Source organism: Protopterus annectens, chromosome 8.part0, assembly GCF_019279795.1.
Source record: "Protopterus annectens isolate FY-2018-M chromosome 8.part0, PAN1.0, whole genome shotgun sequence".
In the NCBI taxonomy this organism is placed as follows: domain Eukaryota; kingdom Metazoa; phylum Chordata; order Ceratodontiformes; family Protopteridae; genus Protopterus; species Protopterus annectens.
Window position 1 is genome coordinate 1,091,380,073 of NC_056741.1, and position 24,542 is coordinate 1,091,404,614.

The 24,542-nt window shown below is 43.9% G+C and overlaps 1 protein-coding gene across 2 annotated transcripts in view; it reads right to left on the reverse strand.

Moving 5' to 3' along the window:
- The window catches only part of LOC122809238, an 82,978-nt gene that overhangs the window by 24,995 nt on the left and 33,441 nt on the right, over positions 1 to 24,542 (reverse strand). For both annotated transcript variants that reach the window (XM_044080553.1, XM_044080552.1), the window contains one exon: positions 3,521 to 3,607. In XM_044080553.1, the coding sequence (XP_043936488.1) occupies positions 3,521 to 3,607 (87 nt within the window). The remainder of the gene's footprint in view (positions 1 to 3,520; positions 3,608 to 24,542) is intronic.

The window sequence follows — 24,542 nt, forward strand, 5'->3', positions numbered from 1 at the left end:
TTTGTATATCCCCACCTTCCTTTTCTTCTCACTTTACACTTATTTCTTCAGTTTCTTCCAACTATACTGTATATATGATTACATTAAACATGCCACTTTACTCACTGTTTACTGCAATGCCACATTTCAATGCTGTCTGGCCCAATCTGGAGCAATGAGGATGTCCTTTGGTCTCTTCTCCCTTATTTTGATCAGAACCTTGGGAATAAGGGGCAGAAGAGGGTATGCGTACACAAAGAGGGAGTTCCAGGGGAAGGCATCCACATTCCACACTAGAAGGTGATACTCCCTGGTACAGAAATTTTGCAGCTGGTGGTTGAGGTGCGAGGCAAAGAGATCCACTTCCAGAGTCCCCCACTCCTGAGTGATTTGCAGAAAGATTTCCCTGTGGAGCTCCCATTCGTGGGGGTCCAGTAAGTTCCTGCTTAGGTGGGCTGCCAGTGTGTTGCTGATCCCTGGTAGGTACTGGGCAATTAGGTGTAGCCCCATGGAGGTGGCTGTAAGCCAGAGGCTCATGGCTAACCTGCACAGGGGGTAAGATTGGGGTGCCCCCCTGCTTGTTGATATACCACATCACTGTGGTGTTGTCTGTTTTTATATGGAGAACCCCTGGCCTGAGATGCAGTTTGAAGGATGTCAGAGCCTTTTGCACTGCCATCATTTCTTTCTGACTGATGTGCAAGTGAAGTTGCTGGGCATCCCAAAGGCCTTGGGTGCACCTGCCTGCTAGGTGAGCGCCTCAAGCAATGTCTGAGGCGTCGGTGGTGATGGTCTGGCTGGAAGGGTGTAGTATGAAGGGAAGACCCTTGTTCATGGCACAGACCTCTGCCCACCAGAGAAACTCGGCCCTTATACATGGGATCAGAGGGAGGGTGGTCTCTAGGGAATGAGTGCTGACACCAAAGGTTCTTTAAATAGCGAAATGGATAAGAAGGATGCAAGATGCCATGTATCCCAGGGTTTGCAGTAACTTCCTCGCAGTGAGGTGACTTCTGGAAGCCAGCTGGGTAAAGTAGAGGCGCAGATCTGCTTTTTTGGGGATAGGAAGGCCATTTGGGATGCAGTGTCTGGCATAGCTCCCAGGAAAATGATTTTCCTGGTGGGATTTTGTTTTGATTTCTTCTCACTGATGGTGAACCCTAGGGAAGTTAGGAGTGATTTGACAAAGAGAAGGTACTGGAGCAGCCTTTCTGGAACAGCCTTTCTTTTCACTCTGCCTGAATGAGGCAGTCATCCAGGTAAGGGTAAATCTGTATACTTCTCTATCTGCAGAATGCTACAGCAAGGGCCAAGCATTTAGTGAATACTCTGGGAGCAGTAGATAAGCCAAAGGGCAGCGCAGAGAACTGAAAGTGTTGAGAGCCTGCTCTGAAGCACAGGAATTTTCTGCACAATTCCCTGATGGGGATGTGGAGGTACGCATCTTTTAGGTCTAGTGTCACTAGCCAGGCATTTTTTGTTAGCATAGGCAGCAGGTGCTGCAAAGTTAGCATTTTGAATCTGGGGACCACCAGGGAGGTGTTCAGTTTGGACAGATCCAGGATGGGGCACCAAGTGTACTTTTTTCTGGGAACAAGGAATAGTCTGGAATAAAAACCTTTTCCTGTCTGACCTAGGGGGACAGGTTCTACTGCCTCCTGGGACAGGAGAGTTTGGACCTGTTTCAATGCCTCTGCCCACTGGTTTTGGGGTAGGTCTGGGTACCCTCTATGAATTGGGAGTTTGCTGAAAGAGAATTTGTATCCCTGAGAAATGATCTTTAAGACCCATTGGTCCTTTGTTACAGAAACCCAATTGTCTTTGAAGAGGGTGAGCCTTCCTCCTAGTTTCTGATGAGTGAAGGGAGGGCAGACGGTGGAGGGGGAGTCATTGTGAGTGTTTGCCATAGAAGGTTGGCTTAGAACTCCCTGCCTTAGAGACGGACGTGGTACATTGTTTGCTTCCTTGCTGGCCCTGGGATAGGGTCCTGGATGGCCTGTCCCTGTAGGGCTTACCTTGATCTTTTCCTAGACTGTGGGAAGTCTGGAGATTCCCACTGAAAATGTTCCCTGAGGGAGTGAAGGGCTTCCCCAAATGAGAGGTCCTCTGGAGGGGAGACAAAAGGGATGGATTCCTCTGCATCTGAATCCTCATAAGCAGTTAAGGGATGTTGTTCCTCTTCAAAAGCTGAATAATCAGATTCCTCAGACTCTTGGTCTGTCATAATTTCTGGAGAAGGATGCCTTTTCCTTTTAGGAGTAGGGGCCTGAGTACCTCGGATAAGGGAGATGAGATCCTCCACCATTTTACACATTTGTGCTTGGAGTGGGGGAGCAGTAGCAAGATGGTGACTAGAAGCAGATTTCCTAGGGGTGGCCTGGCTTCTAGGCCTGAGAGAATCCGTCAATCTCAGAGAAGCGGTAGTCGGACGTGAAGACATCGTTTTTTGTCTAGATTCGGTAGTACAAAAGGTCTCCTCAGAAGCTGGTGCCTGCGTCGTGGCTAAGGACCCAACCGAGGCACAGACAGCCAAAGGCTCGGAAGACGAAGTAGATTTCTGCGGCATACCGGACTCCGAAAGGGTCTCGGCAGAGGCCTGTATAGATATCGAAATCGGGCATCAGGGGCTGCGAAAGCGCCTCACTGAATTCCGGAGAACTGATGACCTGCTTAGTGGTAGTGTCATCGGAAGGCTTAACCTTGTGTAGTCTATCTATATCTTTACCTCTACTTTTTTTTGGAATGTCCATCTGTGTACCCTCTCCATATCGGAATTTGAAGATGGAACACAAAAATAATTGTCTACAAAACGAGCTCTACAGTGAATGGTTCTTGCATTAAAGAGGGCACAGAACCGGCAACGGGGGACGTCGTGGTCTGGGCCTAAGCAAGTGATACAGTAAGAATGAAAGTCTCAGTGTGGGATCTGCTTTCCACAGGCGAGACAATTGTTAACTTTTTCGGACATTTGTTAGTGCAAGAAAAAAGGGCCCCCAATGGGGTACTTAGCTTTAGACGTTTTCTGCTGAAATTCAACTTCTCGTAGTGACCGACCAGCACTCATACGAACTGCTTCTGCTACGGGCTCCACGGCAAGAAATACTGATATAATGACATCAACTGCCTTGCTTTATAGCGCTGATGACCTGACGTCAGACTACAGGTGCCGGCAGCTGGCGCAATAAAATACTGACTCTGGTATTCGGTCCGACCGAGGGCTACCACAGCAGGGATAACCCCACAGGTGATGACTGCAACAGTGAAACATGAAGAACATCCAAAGTTAACAGCACTCAGAGGTGCTTAACAAAAGTTTGTTTAGACTCTTTCTGACATCAGAAAGGTGCTTAAAATATTTTCATTTTTCCCCAAATTCAGAAGAGTAATCTTAGCTTTTCATGCATTACATTTGTATGGACATGCATAAATACACACACACGCACAACCTATAACATATGTAGTATACACACACACACAGATACAGATATAGAAACACACACAGATTATCGCAATTATGAACACTATTAAAATACATATATACCAATATGAGTTCATGTTCCTCTGCAATGTCTTCTTTCAGCTCAAGTTCTGCTCCAACTTCAAAATCCATTTCTGTCGTAATGGCTTCCTAAAATAAATTTAAAAAAAAGTACGACTGTGTAAGAAAATCTCAATAACAGCACACTTTCGAGGAAAGGCCAGTGCAAGTGCAAATTAGAACATTAAGATTTACTCATAAAAGTTGTTTTGATGGCCCAGCCATTTTTCTCAACAGTCCCCAACATAGGGTCAACAGTGATTCCATATGTAACGCATGCTTGCATAACCCTCCATCAATTCTTTGAGGATAATAATGCCCTGCACGAATATATGCTTAAATTTATCATTAGTAAACAGCATTGGGACTTCCAAGATGGTTGCACACTGATCAACAGTTAAACTTTAGCTCTCTCAGTGTGAACACATAAACTGAACAGCAGCAGCCAATGATACTGTCAGCTTGAATAAAATTCAGTTACTGGCTAGTGAGCACACTGCCTAGATACCAGCAAAGAGGAACTTAAGAGAGCCTGGAAAAAAATCAACCAGAAAAGCTGAAGAGAAAATACTGACTAGGAAGAATCCTGCAGCTGTTCAACAAAAAGCAGTTCAAGCTTCAGCTTTGGTGCAAGACATGGCTTCCAGTAATCTAGAGAAAAAATAAATCAAACATGTTAGAGCGGATTAAAATAAATGAAGCACTGACGTGATATATGAAGTCAAATAATAAAAAGCTGAAAAAAATGGAAGACACTTTAAACAGCTATTCAGATGAACTGATAAACTGCAAAAATCAGAGGCTGAAATGAAGAAAAGCTGGCTTAGTATGAGACTGCTCAAGAAGAGCTGTTTCAAATAAATGGCAGACTTGGAGGATACAGCACGCAGGGAAAACCTGACATTTTCTACTGTACAGAGAAACTGGAATGAATGGACTGTATTAATTTTTATGAAATCACAGATAAGCAACTGGGACTGGTATTCCACACCAGGATTGGTTAATTGAAAAAGTACGTAATGTGTATGCTCTAAACCTGGCCACAAGAATGCAGTCAAGATATGCATTAGTACAGATGCAATCACACCAGCAGACAGAGTTGATCATGGCAAAACTAAGGTAGCAGGGCAAAGCATTAAAAATTGGAGATAGTAGAGTGTTTTGGGGAAATTGTTATTCACTGTGCACCAGGAAGAAGAGAAGGTTTTATCCCAGCAATCAGAGAATGTTATTTTTGTATACAAAATAGGCTAAGGAGGAAATATGAAAGTTTATTCAACAAGGGGTTGGCCACCTGGCAGATGGGGACTCTGCTTCTCATTCTTCTGATAATAAAGCTGATAGAGATACTTTGCTGGTGAAGCCTTTTCTAATGGTCTAAAGGAAAATGCTTGGGAGACAGAAAAAAGCACAGGAGCCAACTGGAGGAATCAGGACTGCCTTGGATTTGAACCACTGTCTGGGGCTGGGAGATGGTGATGAACAGGAAGAGGACCAGCAACACTGACATTGGTGAATGGATGTGGGACTATGAAGCATCAATCACATTTGTGAGGTATAATTTTACAAGAAAAAGTGGAAAGATTAGAATTTTGTTGACTTTGCTAAACATATGCGGGAATGGAACCCATATGCCCCTCTTTGTGTCATTAATGTTTGAAGGACACTAAGGGGAAGTAGAAAGAAAAAAGAAAACTAAATGTAAATACATTTTTTTCTTCTTAACAGTAGTTGCATAAAGTATTTCGTAATAAAAATTGCATGTTATATTGCAAAGCACTTTCAGTTAGTGTTGTATGCGATAAAGATACTAAAATAAAAAAGTCTTTTTTTTTTTTTTTAGTTTTAGGAAATGTGGGCATTACATATACATATATATATATATATATATATATATATATATATATATATACATACACATATATATATATATATATATATATATATGTGTGTGTGTGTGTGTGTATATATATATATATATATATATATATATATATATATATATATATATATATATATATATAAACACACACACACACACGTGTATACATAGACTTCCACGGTGGTGCAGCGGTAGCGTTGTTGCCTCACAGCAAGAGGTTCTCCTGTTCGATTCTCGGCTGGAGTGCGGGGAGTGCCTTCTGTGTGGAGTCTGCATATCCTCCCCACACTTGGGTGGGTGTTCGAAAGACATGCGTAAATGGGCATGCCTTCGTTGAACGTTGAGCTGGCACCTCGGCGTTCGTCAAAATCTACTGCCAATCATTAGCGGACCGGAGTTCCACTGTGGCGACCCCTAACCAGGAAAAGCCGAAAGACAACAACAACAAAGTAAAAAGAGAAAAAAGGCTGGACAAAAACATGTTTAAATTAACATGTTGTAATCTTGAGTTTTTGAAGTGGGGGGATGAGGTGTAAAAGTGTACACATTATAATACATATAGAGTTGGATATGTTCTGCCTTACTTTTGCAAAGGTGAATGCCTCAATTAAGGCCCTTGGCTTAATCCAATAACACTTTTTTGTGAAAGCAAGTAAATAAGAAGACACTGAATGTAATGAAAAGTTTCCCTTCAGCAAATAAATGCTCAGTGTAAGGTGGGGCTTGTAGATGAGTGCAGCGGTACATTTAATACCTGTGTTTCCATGAAGACAAGCTGACTATAGAGGGAAGCAATAAAAGCCAGGGCACTTTTTTTTAAGGCTAAAGGTTTATTTTTTTTCTGAAAGCATATAAAGCAGTTTTCCACATCTGAGAGGGGAATGAAGGCAAGACAAGAACAGACAGCAATTAATGCAACTAGGAGTATGTGTCTTAACATGGATAACCTTAATGTTAGGTTAAGTAATGCCTGTGTGTGGAGCTGTTGATCAGGACAATTGTTCCAATCAGGAGGGTTAAATTTCATTACTGAAGATGTACATAGTTTTGTGGGTTTGTTTTAAGTTAACGGGGCATTCTGGGGTTGTGTTTCTTTCAGGGTTTTGATTTAAACAAAAAGTCTTGTAAAATGTGGCATAGGTTCAAATGGAGATGACAACAAATGATTGTAAAAAAGATTAACCTGCTGTTAACCAACCATTTTTTTGATAATAAATCCAGAGCACAAAAACTTTTGGAACAACTTAGGCAATAGAAAGTAGAAAGGGTTGTTGCAAAATTTAGGGAGCCTATAGTAAGAAAAGTAACCAGAGATCCTATGGAAGTATTAGAGAAATTTTGGAAATTTTATGAGAACTGGCATAAAGCAGAGGACTGGGGAAACTAAGAAAAAGCACAAACGGAAATATTTATGGAAGCCTTAACTACGCCATAGTTAGAGGAGGTCAACCCTCAACAACTAACAGTTAAGACAGGATGAGAAGAGATAAAAATGGCGACGTACAACCAATCTGCAGGAAAATCTCCAGGAATAAATGGCATTCCTGTGTAAGTTTGGAATCTAGGAGGGTAGAAAGTAATAAAGATTTGGAAGTTTTTAACAATATTTTAAAAAGGAGCGGAAGCACCAACATCCTGAAAGAAAACTTTGGTGGCTGTAATACCTGAAGAAAGTAAAGACACATCAGACCCAACTTCATATAGGCCCATTTCAATTTTAAACCAAAGTGTTTAAAGTGTTTATCTCTGTAATTACTAAAAGAATGGCAAAGTTATTACTAAAAGTGATGGATATGGATCAATGTGCTTTTGTGGAGGGGAAGTAAACATTTGACAACATTAACAGAACACTGATGACCCAGAGGGAAGCAGAATGTACGAAAATGCCACTGCTGTTGCTGGGTCCTGATGCAGAGAAAGCATTCAACACAGTAAGTTAGGATTTTATGTGTACAGCAATGGAAGCATTTGCATTCCCTGATGCACTAATAACAGTAATTAGGATATATGAGGGATCAGAGACAAAAATTAAAGTGTGAGGGGTCCTCTTTGATAAGTTGTGCCTGAACACAGAAACCACACAGGGGTGCCTTCTTTGCTCTTCGTTATTTGCATTATATTTAGAGCCAGTGGCAAGACAAATATTGACTCAAAAATTCAAGGATATAACTGATGCGGTAATTAAGAAACGTTGGCTTTATTTGCACATGACATTATTTTGTACAACCAGAAAAGGACATATCAGTGTTGCTGAACATTCTGAGAATGCTTCAGTTTTTGGGGAGATATAAAATTAATGAAGACAAAGTCTACAGCTTTTAACTATGCACCCACACATGAAATGATTCAGCAATACCCACATTTATGGCAACAGAATAAAATTAAGTATTAAGGACAATGGGTCAAAAGGAATTCTGTTAGGGCATCTACGGATCTGTGAGAAGAAATTAAACAAAATTTAAAGTCTGAAAAACTGGAAGCTCTTGTTTACGGATATGGATAGAAAAATGCAAGTAGTGAAAATGTTTTTAGTCCCTTTACATGTCAGGCATATTTTATCAACCAGAGAAGTTGTGGACAGGAAATTATAAAAAAAGATGAAGGACTTTATCTGGGAGGGGAAGAGAACAAGGGTCAAGTGGGATGCGTTGATCCTTCCAACAGAACTAGGCAGCTTATGATTACCTGATTTGATGGTATATTTTACAGCTACACAGTTAAAGGAAAACTCAAACTGTAGAATTAAAAAAAAAATCAGTTTTTTTTTCACTCTGTTTCCTGACCTATTTTAACACCTCAAAATCACTCTAAGTGCTGTATTTGTAGTTTTAGCCTGTTTTCCACAACACGGCTACGAATGGGGCTTGCTGTATCAACATGATCTTGTTCTCCCTCAACTCTCTCTTTCCCATAATGCTTTTCAGGACTCGTGCCAGACATAAGAAAGTAACATTGAATTCCCATGCCATTGGCATATAATGGGATTTATGAGAGTCACTGTTATTTTAAACTTATTAAAATTTTAATACTTTAAAAACTAAGCCAACACAAGAATGGAGAGTGGTGATTCTGCCTATAGGGATAATTGCAATTAAGAGTACAGAGAACAGGCAAGAGGGGGCTGGAATTTACTACAGAAAACTGGCAAAGGAATCAAGGTACTGGGAGCAAATAACTAGAGAGGGAAAGGTAACAGAATGGAAAGAGGCTAAGAAAGATATTTGGACTGCAGTCTAGAGACTGCCTTCCATATCATGGAATGGTATCAGCATAGGCACACAGAAAGAGATAAGGGAATCCTAAGTGAAAGATCTGCTATAGTATAGTTTTTAGTTGAATCTAGAATATAATCTCCTGTTAAAAAGGATAGTTAGTAAGGCATATAAAATATGAATGATAAAAAAGTTATGTATTCAACATAAAATTTCATCTGGAGTTGTTGCTTTTTATTCGTCTTCAACCTGTGGGAATACAGATCCAGTACAGATCTTACTCGGCCGCCTTTTCCAGCATCAGATCCAAGCTCCAAGCTCCTCCCCTACCCATAATACCCCTGTCTCCCTCTTCCCCTTAGATCAAGTTTGCTGCAGACAGTAGCACCCCAACCTAATATGCCTAAAACCTGGCATTAGCACCCATTAGCTCAATAAGGAAGAAAAAGGTTTGCCAGAGTAGGGGCTATGCCTCCTCCATCAGGTTCCACTACACAGCTCACATAAGGCAGGAGGGAGGAATGGTTGAAGACAAATGAAAAGCAACAACTCAGATGGAACTTTATGGTGAGCACATAACTTTTTTATCTGAAGTTGTTTTCATTTGACCTTCAACCTGTGGGACATAGTTTCTAGCTACCAAACAGCCCTGTGAGGTCCTCATGGAAGGATATTCCGGAGTATGTCTGAGCCAAAAGATGCCCTCCCTCTGGAATGGAGATCCAATTTGTAATGAGAGATAAACATATGTGATGACTCCCAAGTAGCTGCAGAGCAAATGTCATCTAAGGAAACCCTTGATCAAAAGGCCGCAGAAGTAGCTACAGACCTGGTGGAATGCGCCATGACATGACCTGGTGGGGATAATCCTTTGACTTGATCGGCCAATGCAATGCACTGAGATCCATCGAGGAACAGTTACTTTTAATAAAGGCTTTCCTAACAAAGGCTTAGAAAAGGAAACAAAAAGCTGATCAGGGAGACTGATGACCTGGTTAATGTTGGACTCTGATGCCACCTTCGGAAGAAATGATGGATTCGTTCTTAATGAAACCCTGCCTTTATCAAACACCATATAAGGGGGCTTGACAGACAATGCCTGGATCTCTGATACTCTCTTGGCCGAGGTAATAGAGACCAGAAATGGCAGCTCCTGTCTTGGAAGATGGAAGTCGACTGCAGCTGCTGGTTCAAAAGGGGAGAAACCAAGGCTTGTAGTACTAGGGTAAGATCCTAAGGGAGCACTGGGTTCTTGACTGGAGGCCTAAGTAAAAAGGTACCTTTCAAAAAGGCTTTACAAAGCTTGGAAGAAGCCAAAGAAGCTGAATTCTCTCCTATGTGAAAGTTGGAGATCGCTGCCAATTTTATCATTACCATAGAAAAACTAGCACCATGATTAAAAAAATCTGTCAAAAACTCCAAAATAGCAAGTACTGGAGCAGTAAAAGGGTCCAGATCATGCAGAGAAGCCCATATGCAGAAACGTTTCCACTTACTGGAAATAAACCTTCCTGGTGGAAGACTTGTGAGCCACTAAAAAAATCTTCTTGACCGGAGAAGAAAGCCCGAGAGTCCTAACTATCAGTGGAACTGGAGCAGCCACGTTGTGAGCTTCAGACTGACCAAATCTGGGTGTGGGATCCCTGAGGGATGCATGATCAGATCCGGAACTGGATCTAGTGTCCAAAGGGGACACTGCATGAGACCACAGAGAGGGGAACCAAACCTGGCGAGGCCAGAAGGGGGTGATGAGGATCACTAAGCTCCCAAGCCATCCAGCTTTCTGAATGAATTTCAGAATTAGAGGGAATGGAGGAAAAAATACTGTAGACCGGAGGGCTAAGCATGAACTAGAGCATCTCTGGGGGACTCCCCAGGACAGGGGCTCACAGCAAAATACTCACTGCACTTCACATTGTAAGGATAGGCAAATAGATAGCAGCAAGGCTGACCCTACTTTAGAAAGATCTGTTCTGCTACTGAAGGATTCAGAGACCAGAAAACAGCCAGAGATTGTCCACTTCCACAATCTCATGGCTTCACAACAAAGGGGGTAAGACCTGGTCCCACCCTGTTTGTTGATGTACCAGACTACAGACATATTGTCTGTCGGGATGGCAATCGTCCCTTGGGGAAGATGGGCATGAACAGCTTGCAATGCTAACAGCACCGCCCTCATCTCCAGGATGCTGAAATGCATGTGGGTCTCCAGTAAAGACCACATGTCTTGGACTGTCCTTCCCATGCAATGCCCCCCCCCCCACCCATGCAGGGAGACATCTGTGGTCACCAGGGCGGGAAGAATAAATGGACGGCCCTGAAGGAGATCTGGGGACTGAAGCCACTGCAGAAGCAAATCCCAGCATGCTCAAGATAACCGAACCGGATGAGACAAAGGCAGGTCTAGCAAAAACCACTGAACCACCAGAGTCCACTGCAGAACCCTCGTGTTGAGGCGTGCCACTGGAATAAGGGTAATCATGGCCGCCATGGACCCCAACTCCCAAAGAACTGAATTTGCAGGGGGACACTGTATTTGAATAATGCAACTGACATGATGTCGGAGGGATAACAGTCTGTCCCGAGTTAGTAACACCTTGCTCTGAATATTATCTAAGTGAGCCCCAACGTAAATCGAGAACTTGAACTTATACCAATGGGACTTGTTGAGACTGACTGTTATGCCAAGGTGGTGAGCAGTCTTGAGAAGGAGATCCCTGGCTTGACAAAGTATATGCCTGGAGGGAGCAGAAAGGAGACAGTCATCCAGGTAGGGAAAGACCTGGAACCCCTGCAGCTGCAGGTGGGCCGCCACTACTGCCATCACTTTGGTGAACACCCTGGGGGCAGTATTGAGCCCAAAGGGGAATGCTCTGAACTGATAATGACTGGCTCCCTGCTGAAGCAGAGGAACCTCCGAGAATGTCTGTGCACCTTGATGTGATAGTACGCATCTTGGGAGGTCCACAGAGCACATCCAGTCGTTCATCTGCAGAAAGGGCAAAATGGATTGGAGCGTGACCATCCAAAACGTGACTTGGCAACTGACATGTTTAAAGTTGAAAGATCCAGGATAGGTCTTAAGTCCCCCATTTTCTTTGGCACTAAAAAGAACTTGGAATAGATGCCTAATCTGGATTGGTTTGGGGGGACGGGCTGGATGATTCACTTTTCAAGCAGCCTGAAAATGTCTACTGCTGCCTGCTTCTGTTGAGCGGGTGGGACATCCAGGAGATGTTTTGGGGGAACTGAGGGGCTGAAGGAAAGGGAATGAATATCCTCTGGATATTATCTGCAACACCCAATGACCATTTGTGATCGACTCCCAGGCCACTGGGTGAAGAGAAAGATGTCCCCCAACTGCCTCCACAGATGAGCAGTCATGAAACCGTTCACGGCTGCTGTGAGGGTCTGTCCAGGAAAGAGTCTCGAGACCCTTGGTTCCTCGGGCCCCCTCTTCCACGAGGGCGGCATCTATCATATCCCTCTCTGCCTCTGGGGAAGACAAACCCTGAACATCGTGGGAAAAACCCTATGACTTTCGGAACCACATATTCTTTGCCCCATGCTGATTCCTAGAAAAGGATCGCTGCAGCATTGAGAAGCAAATCCCAATGGCAGACAGGGTCTTCCCGTATTTCTCACACTGGACCAAAGTGTTTCGACGGTCTTACCAAAGAGGGTGGAACCGTCAAAGGGGGCCATTCGCAAATGACACCTTGAAGGGTTCTGAGAAAGCACAAAGCCAGAGCCAGGCGTGATGTGTGATGGCTACGCCTGTTCTTAACGCTCTAAAGGCACCTTCAGTCACATGTGACAGAAGCCTCATGGCAGTATTGGAAATGGCGGTAACGGTGGCCATATGGGAGGAGAACGCCTTCTTCTCCTCCGCCATGAACCCTGAGGCAGACTCTGCTACCACCTTGACCAGGTCCTGCTGCAGTCTGATGAATTGTGCCATGTAATTCAGCATACACAAAGCAAATGTGGCTGAGGTGTAGGTCTGCTTCCCAAAACAATCCATGGCCCACGACTCTCAAGTCTGCCAGATGGACTGAAGAACTCTCCTGAGCGAGTTCTTTCTTGCTGGCTGCCACAACCACAATGGCATCTACTGGGAATCCCTTTCACCAATGTTGCCTATTGGATGGGGCGATGAGAACTTTGTCCGGGCACTTGGAAATAGGCTCAACCATGTCCAGTTCCTTCCATGCCCTGGATGAAATGAGATCCATGAGAGGATCCACAGGAGGCCACACCCAGGAGGTAGAGGGTCCTTTGACAAATGCCTCCAGGAATACCGACTCGTCCAGGTTGGGTTTTTGGGTAGACCACCCTCCACACTGATGCAGGACTTCCATGAAGTCTCTGAAGGAAACATCCTCTGGGGGTGACCGGGGAAAACCCTCCCCTTCCTCCAAGTTGGTGTCTTCTGTGAGGGACTCCAGTAGGGAGTCCAAGTGCCTACTTTTGCACATATGTTTCCAAGGGAGCTCCTCATGGGGAGTTTCTGGAGAGGACTCGGAAACCTCAGGAAGCTCCCGGGGGGGAAACCCTTGGGTCGGAGTGATGACTGGCTGTCCCTGAGGGGGCAGGACAGCGGATTCCAGACCAGAAAGAGAGGTAGCCAGGATAGATTCCAAGGAAGACAGCATCAGGGGTCTAGACAGAGCTGAGAGAATCCTCTCCACCACATCGAAAGCCGAGAGTGAACAAACCCCAGCCGCAGAGAAGAGTAACACCAGATCCACTGCTCTCTGTGCTTAAGGGGGAGCTGTATCCGAGCCTCCAGGCACCAAAATTCCGAGTGGATTGGCAGACTCGGAAAACCTCGAAGCAGATACATTTCCCTCAGATCCAGTGCCAAGACTATGGCTCCCAGATACAGATGGTGCCGAAAGGGTCAGAGCCGAGCCATTCAGGGCAATGGTCTGCGTCAAGCTACCTGGGACCAACTACACCGACCCCCTGATGCCGGGAAACCTCGGACACGATGACTCCAAAACCAGGGATAGGCTCGAAGAAGAAGCAATGGGAAGGAAAGCAGAATGCATGTTCCCAGCCCTGGAGGGGGAGGGTCAGGCAAGATTCCCATCCGGATCTGGGTCCGGATAAACCTCTGCATCATCCTGTTCACCTTGGCTTCAGAAAGACTACAGGTGGACCGGGTGGAGGAAGCCACTGACCCAGGCCTGAAGTGGTGCCGAAGAGGCAGAAAGGGGCAACAGCCTGGGGAATGACCGACTCCAGCGAAAAGCACAGAGACTGGAGCCGAGGTGAGTCTTGTGAAGGATCTGACCAAGACTTGGCCAGAGCTCCCTTGAGGGAAGTGCGTTCAGGGGACCACTTTTTAGATCTGCCCCAGTCTTTTGGATGAGATTTCTCCCTGTCATTGGACTTCTTAGAGGGAGGCTAAGTCCCAGAAACTGGGGCGGAAGAAGAAGAGGGGGACCCACAGCCTCCAAAGGAAGGAGGCCCTTCAAAATCAGCGTGTTCCTCCTGTCGATCAATCCGCAGCAGTTGAAACCTGTGCAGATCAAACAGCAGCTCTCTAAATGCAGAATCCCTAAACATACCACGCACAAAGTGTGGCCATCAGAGGGGGGCAGCTTTTGGCCACACTCAGCACATTTCCTGAAGCCTGGTTTGGGTGGCTCCACCATGGCTAGAGGAAACGCGCACACACACACTAGAAAGGGAGAAGAGAAAAAGGCGGGAAGGGAAAGATGGAGATAAAGAGGAACTTTTTCTTTTTTAGAAATGACGCACTAGCGCAAAGGAGTAGGGTAAGTGAGGAAAGATAGTTATAGGGAGGATTAGAGAGTAAAAAAAAATGTACTTACAGAAAAAAAAGTTTAATACTGAGGAAGCTTGGAGCTATAAAACCACACTGCTGATTATCACGATCATCAAACGAGATCTGAGGGGAGGAGGGAGACAGGGGTATTACGGGTAGGGAGGAGCTTGCAGCTTGGATCTGATGCTGGAAAAGGCGGCTAAGTCGGATCCGTACCAGATCCGTATTCCCACAGGTTGAAGCTCAAATCAAAACAACAACTTCAGATCTACAGGAATCAATTACAGGAGGTTAGAAAAGACTGGGAGGACAGACTGGATAAGCAATTCACAAGGAAACAGTGGGAGGACATGGGTATGCCTCCCAAATATGTAACAACATCTAGAAGAGTTAAGATTTTGGTTTAGAAGTGTTTGCATAGGTATTTTTAATACCCCAAGCAGACACTAAAGAATTTTTCTCAGGTAGATGACAAATGATGGAGGTATAATGGGGAAGAAAAAGGTAAATGGAAACATGTTTTGGGAGTGCAGTGAGTTGCCAGACTTTAAAAATTCCCTACAGAGTACTGTGCCCAAAATATTGGGTGAGCAAATGGGTATAATTACGTCAAAAAACATAGATATATATTTTTTGAACTGAGATACACAGTCTGAATTACTTAGACATAGTTAATGCCTAGTAAAGTTTAATTCGGTGGCTGACAAAAAAGCAATTACTTGAAAATGGAACTCAAAGTCTAAACTAGCTGTATTTTTAAGAGATAAAAGAACTGGAATTGGGATCTTTAGAAACGGGTAGGAGCAAACTACATAGAAAAACATGGAAATTGTGGAGCAATACATGCGAATATTGTTTTTGAGGAGGTGAGAAGTTTAAGGAAAGGCAGGAATTGAACAGTTTATGTAATGTTGGATTGATGATAATTGTATAAAAAATGTATATGATGTATAATGTTTCCAACTGCAAACTTGTTAGCATGGTTTGTTCTTTTTTATATAAATGTATGTTTGTCTATGACTTAAGTGATAATTCAATAAAGATGTTAGAGAAAGAGAGAGAGAGACAGAAAGATACTGCCTTACTTCTGCATTGTATTAGTGGACTGCTCTCTCTTCAGTTACTAGAAAAAGTTACACACACCACAAATACTGAAAAAACCCTCTGGTTAGGCAATGTTAAAATCACAGAAGTGAAATTAGAACAGGTCTCAAAAAAATTAGAATTCTTCTTTATTCTCTCTGTTTATAGGTTCATAGATTAGTACTAGGCCAACTGCCCTTGTAGGCTATTTTAAGCCTAGCCAATTATCCCACGTGAGGAACAAACCCTGCACCTTGTGCCAGTAAGGTAAAACACCTTAACCGTTATGCCATCCTCCCACCCATCCATTATGCCAACCTCACACCCATGTTTAAACACATTTATGGTGCATTTCCCTTATACAAGTTTAAAACTGCTTATATATTTGATTTTATCAACTGCACTGTTAAATTTTACTCATTCCAATTAGTTTACTTCTTTAATTTTAAATGCTTGTGGCTAGTGACTCATTAGTTTAAGGGTATCTGCACTGGAATGGTACACAATAAAAACTCTTGGCTTTACCTTTCATAGGGTTACCGTTCAAGCTACTGCTACCATACAATTATTTAATGGATAGCTTACTTAACTATAAACAGATTTTGTGGTTTGATATTCTAGTCTATTTTCTAACTGGTGGCAGCATTAAAAAGATGACAAGGAAGGGGGTGCTGGTATGAGCTGACATCAGTAACACTCCCGGAAAAAATAATGTACATCAAGGTTCAATTACTATTGGTAAGACTGTACTGGAAGGCACTGAGCTCAGTCTGATAGGGATGAAATCCTGGAAAGCCAGTAACTCTTACTTGGGTGTTGCAGGCATTTTATACTACCAGTGACAACATTTACTGTACAATGTTAAGGTCAGTCATCTTGTATTATCTCACATACATTATCAGCAGCAGTAGCAGCTGTGTGGATCACAGGACTATAGCCCCTGCACATTACATAGAAACTAGCAATAGTGTTGCAGGTCTTGAGACCACAGTCACTGTTATCACTGCATTTCCAACTTTTGTATTACATTCCTTTTCATTAACTAATGTACTTCCTGGATTTCTTTACAAAGCTGTGGCTTAGAATGGGCCCCTCCTTGTGACTCAGTCGACCTACATACTTATTTATGTATGCACGCAAAATAAAAAATGTGTGCGTTTCATCTGCTGAAAAATAAGGATTATGAATCTTATATGTTTTGTTGGTGTTGTTGATGAATCGTGAAACATGAAACCATCTTCTTTAGAGTAATTACCTTACTGTACGCATTACCACCTTTCATGGTATTTTCTGACTAGGAAACCTCATGTGCTCAGCAACTCACTGCAACTACTTTCACTCAGTGACAATGGTTTCCTGACTCTAGATTCTATGGCGTTACCTACTTGTTCTAAAAAAGTCTACTACTTCAGGGCTCAGAAGCAATATGTTACTTATGCTATAAGGCTGCACCTGCAAAGAACAATAATTAGGGATCACAATTTACTGCAAAGACTTGCCAATCTACTGTGTGAAGTTAGAAGCTCGGGCTGGATGCAAAGGAACTGTTGCAAACTAAAACATTTTGGGGTAAGAAACGTGGTTAGTAAATAGAGAGCATGGCCTGTAGTCAGTATGTTTGGTGTAGGCAACTTGACAGCTTGTGACACCACTCATGCTAAAGACCAGATATGACAATTAACTGCTAGTCTAGATGTTGGCAGTTACATGCTATCTAAACATGTAACTATAGAGAGTTGCAGTTACGTTTTGGATAAATCACTGTACTGCTGGTTCTTACAAGCCCAAAATAGGGACACCCAGTCTCTGGCACCATTCTTACACAGAAAGCCCTTCAGTTTCATGAACAATGTGGACCAATTTAGTCATTTACCCACCAAGACAGAGAGAGGTTAAATTACTGAAAAAACAGACAAAGAATTAGGCAACTCTGTTCTTGCAGGTGAGGTTCTTTTCAGCAACTTAGTTGTCACTGAAAACCTCCTTAACAGACTATTAGACGTTATGAACAAAGAATGTTTGCATGAGTATGCTATTTATAAAGCAGACAAGACTGGCATCATTTGGTACTTGCTATCAAATAAAACACTTGTTTCTGTTACTCAGAAAAATACAACTAGGTTAACAAAATAATTGGTTGGCAAATACTAACTGACTTGTAGTGGTGTAGGTAGAGTGAATTCCTGTAGCTTGTGTACAGTGATCACTGAAAGTGTTTTGTACTCTAAATCGGCCATGCAGTGAATACTCAGAGTTCATATCACAATTGTTTTATTTCTTTTGTTAGCTTAGTTAGTCAGAGAAACAGGCAGCATATCAGCAGAGGAGTACGGAAAGCTGACAAGGAGCCAGGTGGCTGAGATGTGCCAGGCTAGGGGACTGGTGCATGGAAACCTGACTAAGGCAGACATGATTGCAGCTTTGGTCACAGTTGCATCAGAAAACAGGAACCAGGAGGATGATCAGACTGACAGTGGAGATGTACCACCCTCAAAGAATGGACAACTCAACCTTTCTGTAGAGGACTTAAAAATCCATCTGGAGCTAAACAGACTTCAGTTGGAGCCCAGACATTTGGAAATAGAAGCAACTGATAGACTGAGATGTCTGCAGGCTGAGGAGAATGAAAAACTGCTATGCGTGGAAGCTGAGGAAAAGGAGAGGCAGAGACAGCACAAGAAGGAGATGCTGACTCCTCTCCAGGGTCATGGAGGTAATGTAGAAGGGAGTAACTGGACTCTAGAAGCACAAAAGGTCAGTAAATTTCTTCCGCAGTTTAAAGAGGGGGATACTTTTGACAGTTTCATTCATATGTTTGAGAGGGTATGTAAACAGTATGATGTTGACTAAAAGCTCTGGGTATGGTTCCTGACCTCCTTACTCCATGGTAAAGCTGTAACTGTGTTGTCTAAAATGTCTGACATTGACTGTTTTAATTACATTGTTGTTAAGAATTGCTTGTTAGAATGTTTTAAACTAACACCTGAAACGTATAGGAAAAAGTTTTGAGGGCAAAGACACAAGGCAGATGAAAGTGTGTGTGAATATGTTGCTGAACTGAGCACTTATTTTCATAGGTGGGCGAGTGGATGTCAGGTCACCACTTTTGAAGGGCTGGCAGACCTTTTGGTGAGGGAACAAATCCTTAGCACTCTGCCTGAGGATATGAGGATCTGATTAACTGATAGACAATCTGCTACTTCAGATGAGTTGGGGAATAAGAGAGACCTATACCTAGCAAGAAGGGCATCCCTGCACAGGAAAGGGACCCCCAGTACTGTTCATGGGTCTAAAGGAACCTATGGTGGGCAGCACAGACTGCCCCAACAGAATCTGCCAGTAGCAAGGGAAGCCACTAGTCCAGGTACACGTCCAGGACCTAGGGTTAAATGTTTTGAATGCAACCAGTGGGGCCATGTGGCATACAGATGTCCACTGAGGCAAGGTGGGGAACAAAAGGTGAGAGAGCCAGTAAGTGGGAAAGACAAAATGCCAATAGTAGGTTGTCTTGACACAACAGGGGTACAGAACTACCATCCTGCAGATGTTCTGATAGGGGAGGATTTGGATGAGGCAATACCATGTGTGTATGCAGTTACACCCAGTCAGGCTAGGAGACAAGCATGTGGGTCTGGTAGCCTGGGGGGAGACCCAGACAGACTGCATACTTGCAGCCAGGACTGGTGAGGTGGTTACTTCAGGGAGGGAGCTGCTCTGTAGCAGTGAGACTGAAGGTGAGCCACAGCTGCTTGTGGGTATTGATGTTCCCTTGGACAGAGTGACTGCAAAGGTAGAGGTGAGTAGTAGTACCCAGGGTGACAGTGAGGCACCACTGTCAGAGGATGCCAGACTTCCTGTGGAAGGGAAGATGGGAAGGGTTACAAAGAGAGAGGAGAGACTGGCTCAGCTCTCAAACCCTACATTGCAAGGCCTGAGGCTGGTAGCTAGTGAAGGACCTGATTCTCAAGGGAAGGGGGAATCTGTATACTGGGAAAAAGGGTTACTGTATAGAGTGTGGACCCCTGAGGGAGGGCTAGAAGGTGAGAGGGTACAGCAGTTGGTAGTGCCTAGAGCCTACTGTCTGGAGCTTCTAGCCATAGCCCATGATATTCCCTTTGCAGGTCATATGGGTATAAAACATACAAAGAGATGTATTATCAGAATTTCTATCGGCCTGGAATTTCCAGAGATGTAACAGGGTACTGCAAGACCTCTGAGCAGTGCCAAAAGGTAGGCAAGGTAGGAGACAAGGTGAGAGCTCCTTTGATGTCTTTGCCTGTGACTGAGAAGCCATTTCAATATTGTGGGGCCTCTGAGTACCCCAAGTTCCACAGGGAAAAAGTATATCCTAGTGGTAGTGGATTATGCTACACGATACCGTGAGGCAGTGGCTCTGTCCTCCATTGAGGCAGAAAAGGTGGCAAATGCTTTGTTAGAGATTTTCAGCAGGGTAGGTTTCCCAAAAGAATACTGAATGACAGAGGTGCCAATTTCATATCAGACCTGCTGGCTTGTCTGTGGAAGTACTGTGAAGTGAAGCACCTGAAGACCACCCCCTACCATCCCCAGACTAATGGTCTTGTTGAGAGGTTAAACTCTACAATCAAGTCCATGCTATGGGCATTTGCAGACCACTCTAAGAAGGAGTGGGACAAATATTTGCCCCACCTGTTGTTTGCTTACATATAGGTTCCCCAGGAATCCACAGGTTTTTCACCCTTTCAGTTGCTGTACGGGCACAGGGTGAGGGGGAATCTAGATTTTATTCGAGATGAGTGGGAAGGTGAGTGTGAACCTCACAAGGAGTCTGTTGTGGCATATGTCCTAAACCTCAGGACAAGGCTCAGGGAACTCATGGGCTTGGCCTACGAGAACCTGGCAGTAGCCCAACAACAGAAAAAGGTGTGGTATGACAGGAATGCTCAAGCTAGAGAGTATGTTGTAGGGCAGCAGGTAATGGTCCTCATTCCTGTCTGACACAACAAGCAGCTTTGGAGGGACCCTACATGGTGGTAAGAAAGGTAAGTGATGTTAACTACATGGCGGAACTGCTAGGCAGGAGCAGAAATTGTACCATGCTAACATGATGAAACCTTACCATGATAGGGAAGCCCTTGTGCTGAGCATTTGCAGTGGATTGCAGGAGGAGTCTGAGGGAAATCTGGTGACTGATCTCCTCAGTAAGGCTTGGACTGACACCTCAGTGGAAGAGGTAGCAATGTCCCAGCAGCTATCTCCTACCCAGGTTCAAGAAATCCGAGCAGTGTTACAGGAGTTTGGGGACATGTTCACTGGGAAACCAGGGTGCATCCGCTTGGTGCAGCACCAGGTGGATACAGGACCCAAAAGGCCTATTAGGCAGGCCCCTTATAGGGTGCCTGAGACAGTCAAACAGACTCTGAAGGAGGAGATGCAAGAGATGTTGGAACTAGGGGTAATTCAAGAGTCTAACAGTCCCTGGGCTTCCCCAGTGGTGCTGAAGGATGGCAGCACCAGGTTCTGTGGTGAGTACAGAAAATTAAATAGTCACACAGAGCCAGATGCTTACCCTACACCTAGGGCAGATGAGGCCCTACAGCAGCTGGGTGGGGCTAAGTATCTTACAACCACTGATCTTACCAAGGGTTACTGGCAGGTGCCCGTGACTCCCAGTACTAGAGAGAAGTCAGCCTTTGCGACTCCTTTTGGCTTGTATGAGTTCACAAAGATCCCCTTTGGGATGAAAAATACACCAGCGACTTTCCAGAGGCTGGCAGATCATATCCTAGCAGGAGCAGGAGGGTTTGCCCTTGCTTACCTAGATGATATTGTCATCTACAGCCATTCTTGGCCAGAACACCTTCAGCATGTCAGGGAGGTGCTGGGCAGACTACAGAGGGCAGGGTTGACCATTAAATAAAGTCCAGCAAATGCCAGGTGGGTATGGCAGAGGTCTCCTACCTGGGACATAGAGTGGGCAGTGGTAAGATCAGGCCAGAACCTGCCAAAGTAAAGGCCATTCAGGCATGGCTTGCACCTGTTACCAAAAAGCAGGTGAGGGCATTCTTAGGGACAGCAGGATACTACAGAAAGTTCATCCCGAGTTAAAGTACCATAGCTGCTCCCCTCACAGACCTGAGAAGGAAGAACAGGCCAGATAACGTAGTGTGGACCCAGGCATGTGACCAGGCATTCCAGGAGCTTAAGGAAACTTTGGGAGGACCCCCTGTGTTAGCCAGTCCAAATTACAGCAAATAATTTGTTGTGTAGGTTGATGCTTTGAACCATGGTGTGGGGGCTGTACTTATCCAGATTTCTTCAGAGGGAGAAGAGCACCCAGTGGTTTATCTCAGTCATAGGCTCCAACCTAGGGAGGAATGCTATGCAGCTGTAGAAAAAGAATGTCTAGCCACAGTGTGTGCACTGCAGAAACTTCAGCCTTATCTGTATGGAAGAAAATTCACTGTAGTGACAGATTGCAACCTCCTAACATGGTTACACAGAGCCAGCCAGCAAAATGCCAAGCTGCTAAGATGGAGTCTCGGGTTGCAAGCATATGATATGTCAGTGCAGCACCACAGTGGGATTAGCAATGCCAATGCACATGGGCTCTCAAGACAGGGAATGGGGTAAGGCATACTAAGATAGACCTAACCCTCTCAAGCAACTTTTCTCAAGGGTCACTTGAACAACTAGCTTGAGGGGAGATATGTGAAGATAGGTGAAGGCTGCCAGTCTAGCCAGATAGAATTTTGTAGATAATTCTGACATTTGTAAATGTTAACATAAGCCACAGGCTTGTTCCCTTAAATGGGAAAAAATGGTGTTAAATGCGAACTACAAAAATGTAACAACAGTGCACCCTGCTGTAACAAAGCTGACAAGTCAATTCTTTGATGTCAAAACTTGGATCTGATATGTGTGGATGAAGGAATTCTGAATATTGTTTTGAGGCCAGAGTTAATGGCGAAAATTTGCATGTATAATTTCTTTTACTGCTCTGGTTCCTGACCAGCTGCAAGATCAAATGAGCTATTAACCTCTGAGAGTCTGTTAGTCTGGGAACCAGAAAGAAATTATGTAGTCTGAAATAAATCAGTGGTACCGCGTTATCAATTTAAGGACAGAAAGAATGAGACCATTAGAGCATTTGTCTTGAGAACATCCAACATCACCAGTACTGCCTGTGTCTATATGTAAGTAAGATTTTAGAACTGTTTCCTCTTAGATATAGCTAGAAAATATGAAGATTAGACTAGTTTGTTTTCTGTGATGTCAGAACTATTTTACTGTTTTATTTTAAGCATATTTCTGTGATCTTTGAACTCTTGACTAGCACTGTGTAGTAAATATTGTCTTGTGTTTTTAATATTTATTATTAAATATTTTTAAACCTTTCAACTGTGGCTGCTTTGTGTAGAGATAATTTAAGCTCCAAGAGTACACTGCATGTATACAGTGATACTGTACCAAGTCACTCCAAATAAGCTTTGCTGTTCAGTCACACTTACCATTTGGATAATAATATTGCACAGTAATAATTAGAACCCCTTTAATAAGGGCCTTTGATTAGCTGATAAATATTAGCTGCGTGGTGGCAGTGATTTCTACTGTATAGTCTGGGTAAAAGGGGCACAGCTGGAGAACCTGTGCCAGCCTTCCCCAGGAGTATCTGTGTGGTTGTATACAGTTGTATACAACTCTTATCTCAAAGCGTGTGTTTGTCAGCTACTTGGGCAGGGACACGAAGCACTGGTTAGACAGAGAGGGTGCTGGAGGTTTTAGCTTGCCTACTAGGCTGAGATCTGGATCCTATAGTTAAGCCAGTGGGAGTCTTATTGGGGACCTGGAGAGAAACGGAAAAAACAGTCCCAGACTGACTGTGGTTTCTGTCTGCTCTTAAGGGAAATTGTACTTTACTGTGTGTGTATATATGATCCTTTCCCTATATGGACGCCCCACACTGGTGTTAGTGGTGAGGACTACGGCTCCTTGATTGCTGGGCCAGTGCACAGGCATCACACAAGCAATAAAAATGGGGAACACAGATGACCACTGCTTGTCAAAGGCAAATCACTTACACCAAAATATTTTAACTTGAGCTTACTTTCAAATTTCAATGGGGCACAGCATACTGGCTGGCTGAAAGACAACATACGTATTCACTGACTGACTAAATGGTCACCTTGTTCCTACTGTGAGGACCTAATTAAGCCAACATCACTTGCTCCCAAAGGCTATTTTACTGCTCAACAGTGTTGCTCCTCACCCAGGTTTGGTAGTGCTCATAACTGCAGGTGACATCAGGAGTCAGTTTCTGCCTGCTAACACCACTGCTAGCACATAAGAGAAGGATAGGGGCATTCTGTGAACTATAAAACACCCATACAAGACAAATGTACTGTTACAGGCTTTACAAGGTTTGTAAAAAATCAGTCCTTACAGCAAGTGATACAGAAAACCACAGTGAAAGATGTTAATGTTTATGGTTGCTGAGACCTAGCTGTATGGATACTAGCAAGGAGTACTACAGAAGGTCAACATCTGGTCACTCCAACAGCACTACCAGTGACACAACCATTACAGCTACAACAGCTTAACCTGCTCCTGACATCCCTGAACAGCTAACAGATGTCAGAAACCTGCATGACACAGGTGCAAACAGTAACTGCTCTTCTTCAGTGATGGAAGCATGGACTTTGACAGATTAATCAGAACTACGGTGCCGGCAGCTTACAGATGCAGACATAACTGCAACTGGACCACTGAGGGCCATTGAGATGGGGTAGGGGGACTGGCATAATTGTTAAAGTGTTTACCTCACAGACACAAGCTACAGGGTTTGATTCTCATGAAAGGGAAAGCATCTTGGCTTAAAATGGTCCACAGAGACAGTTAGCTTAGTACTTACCTATGAACCTACAAGGACCAGAAGCCAGATAATGAAACACCAGTAACTCACTAAATCCCACACACAACTGAAGGTTATTACCCGTTTTAGGTGCTGCCTGACCTCTCACGAAATGACAATAACCCAGAGCACCAATTAAAGCAAAAAGCACAAATGTTTTC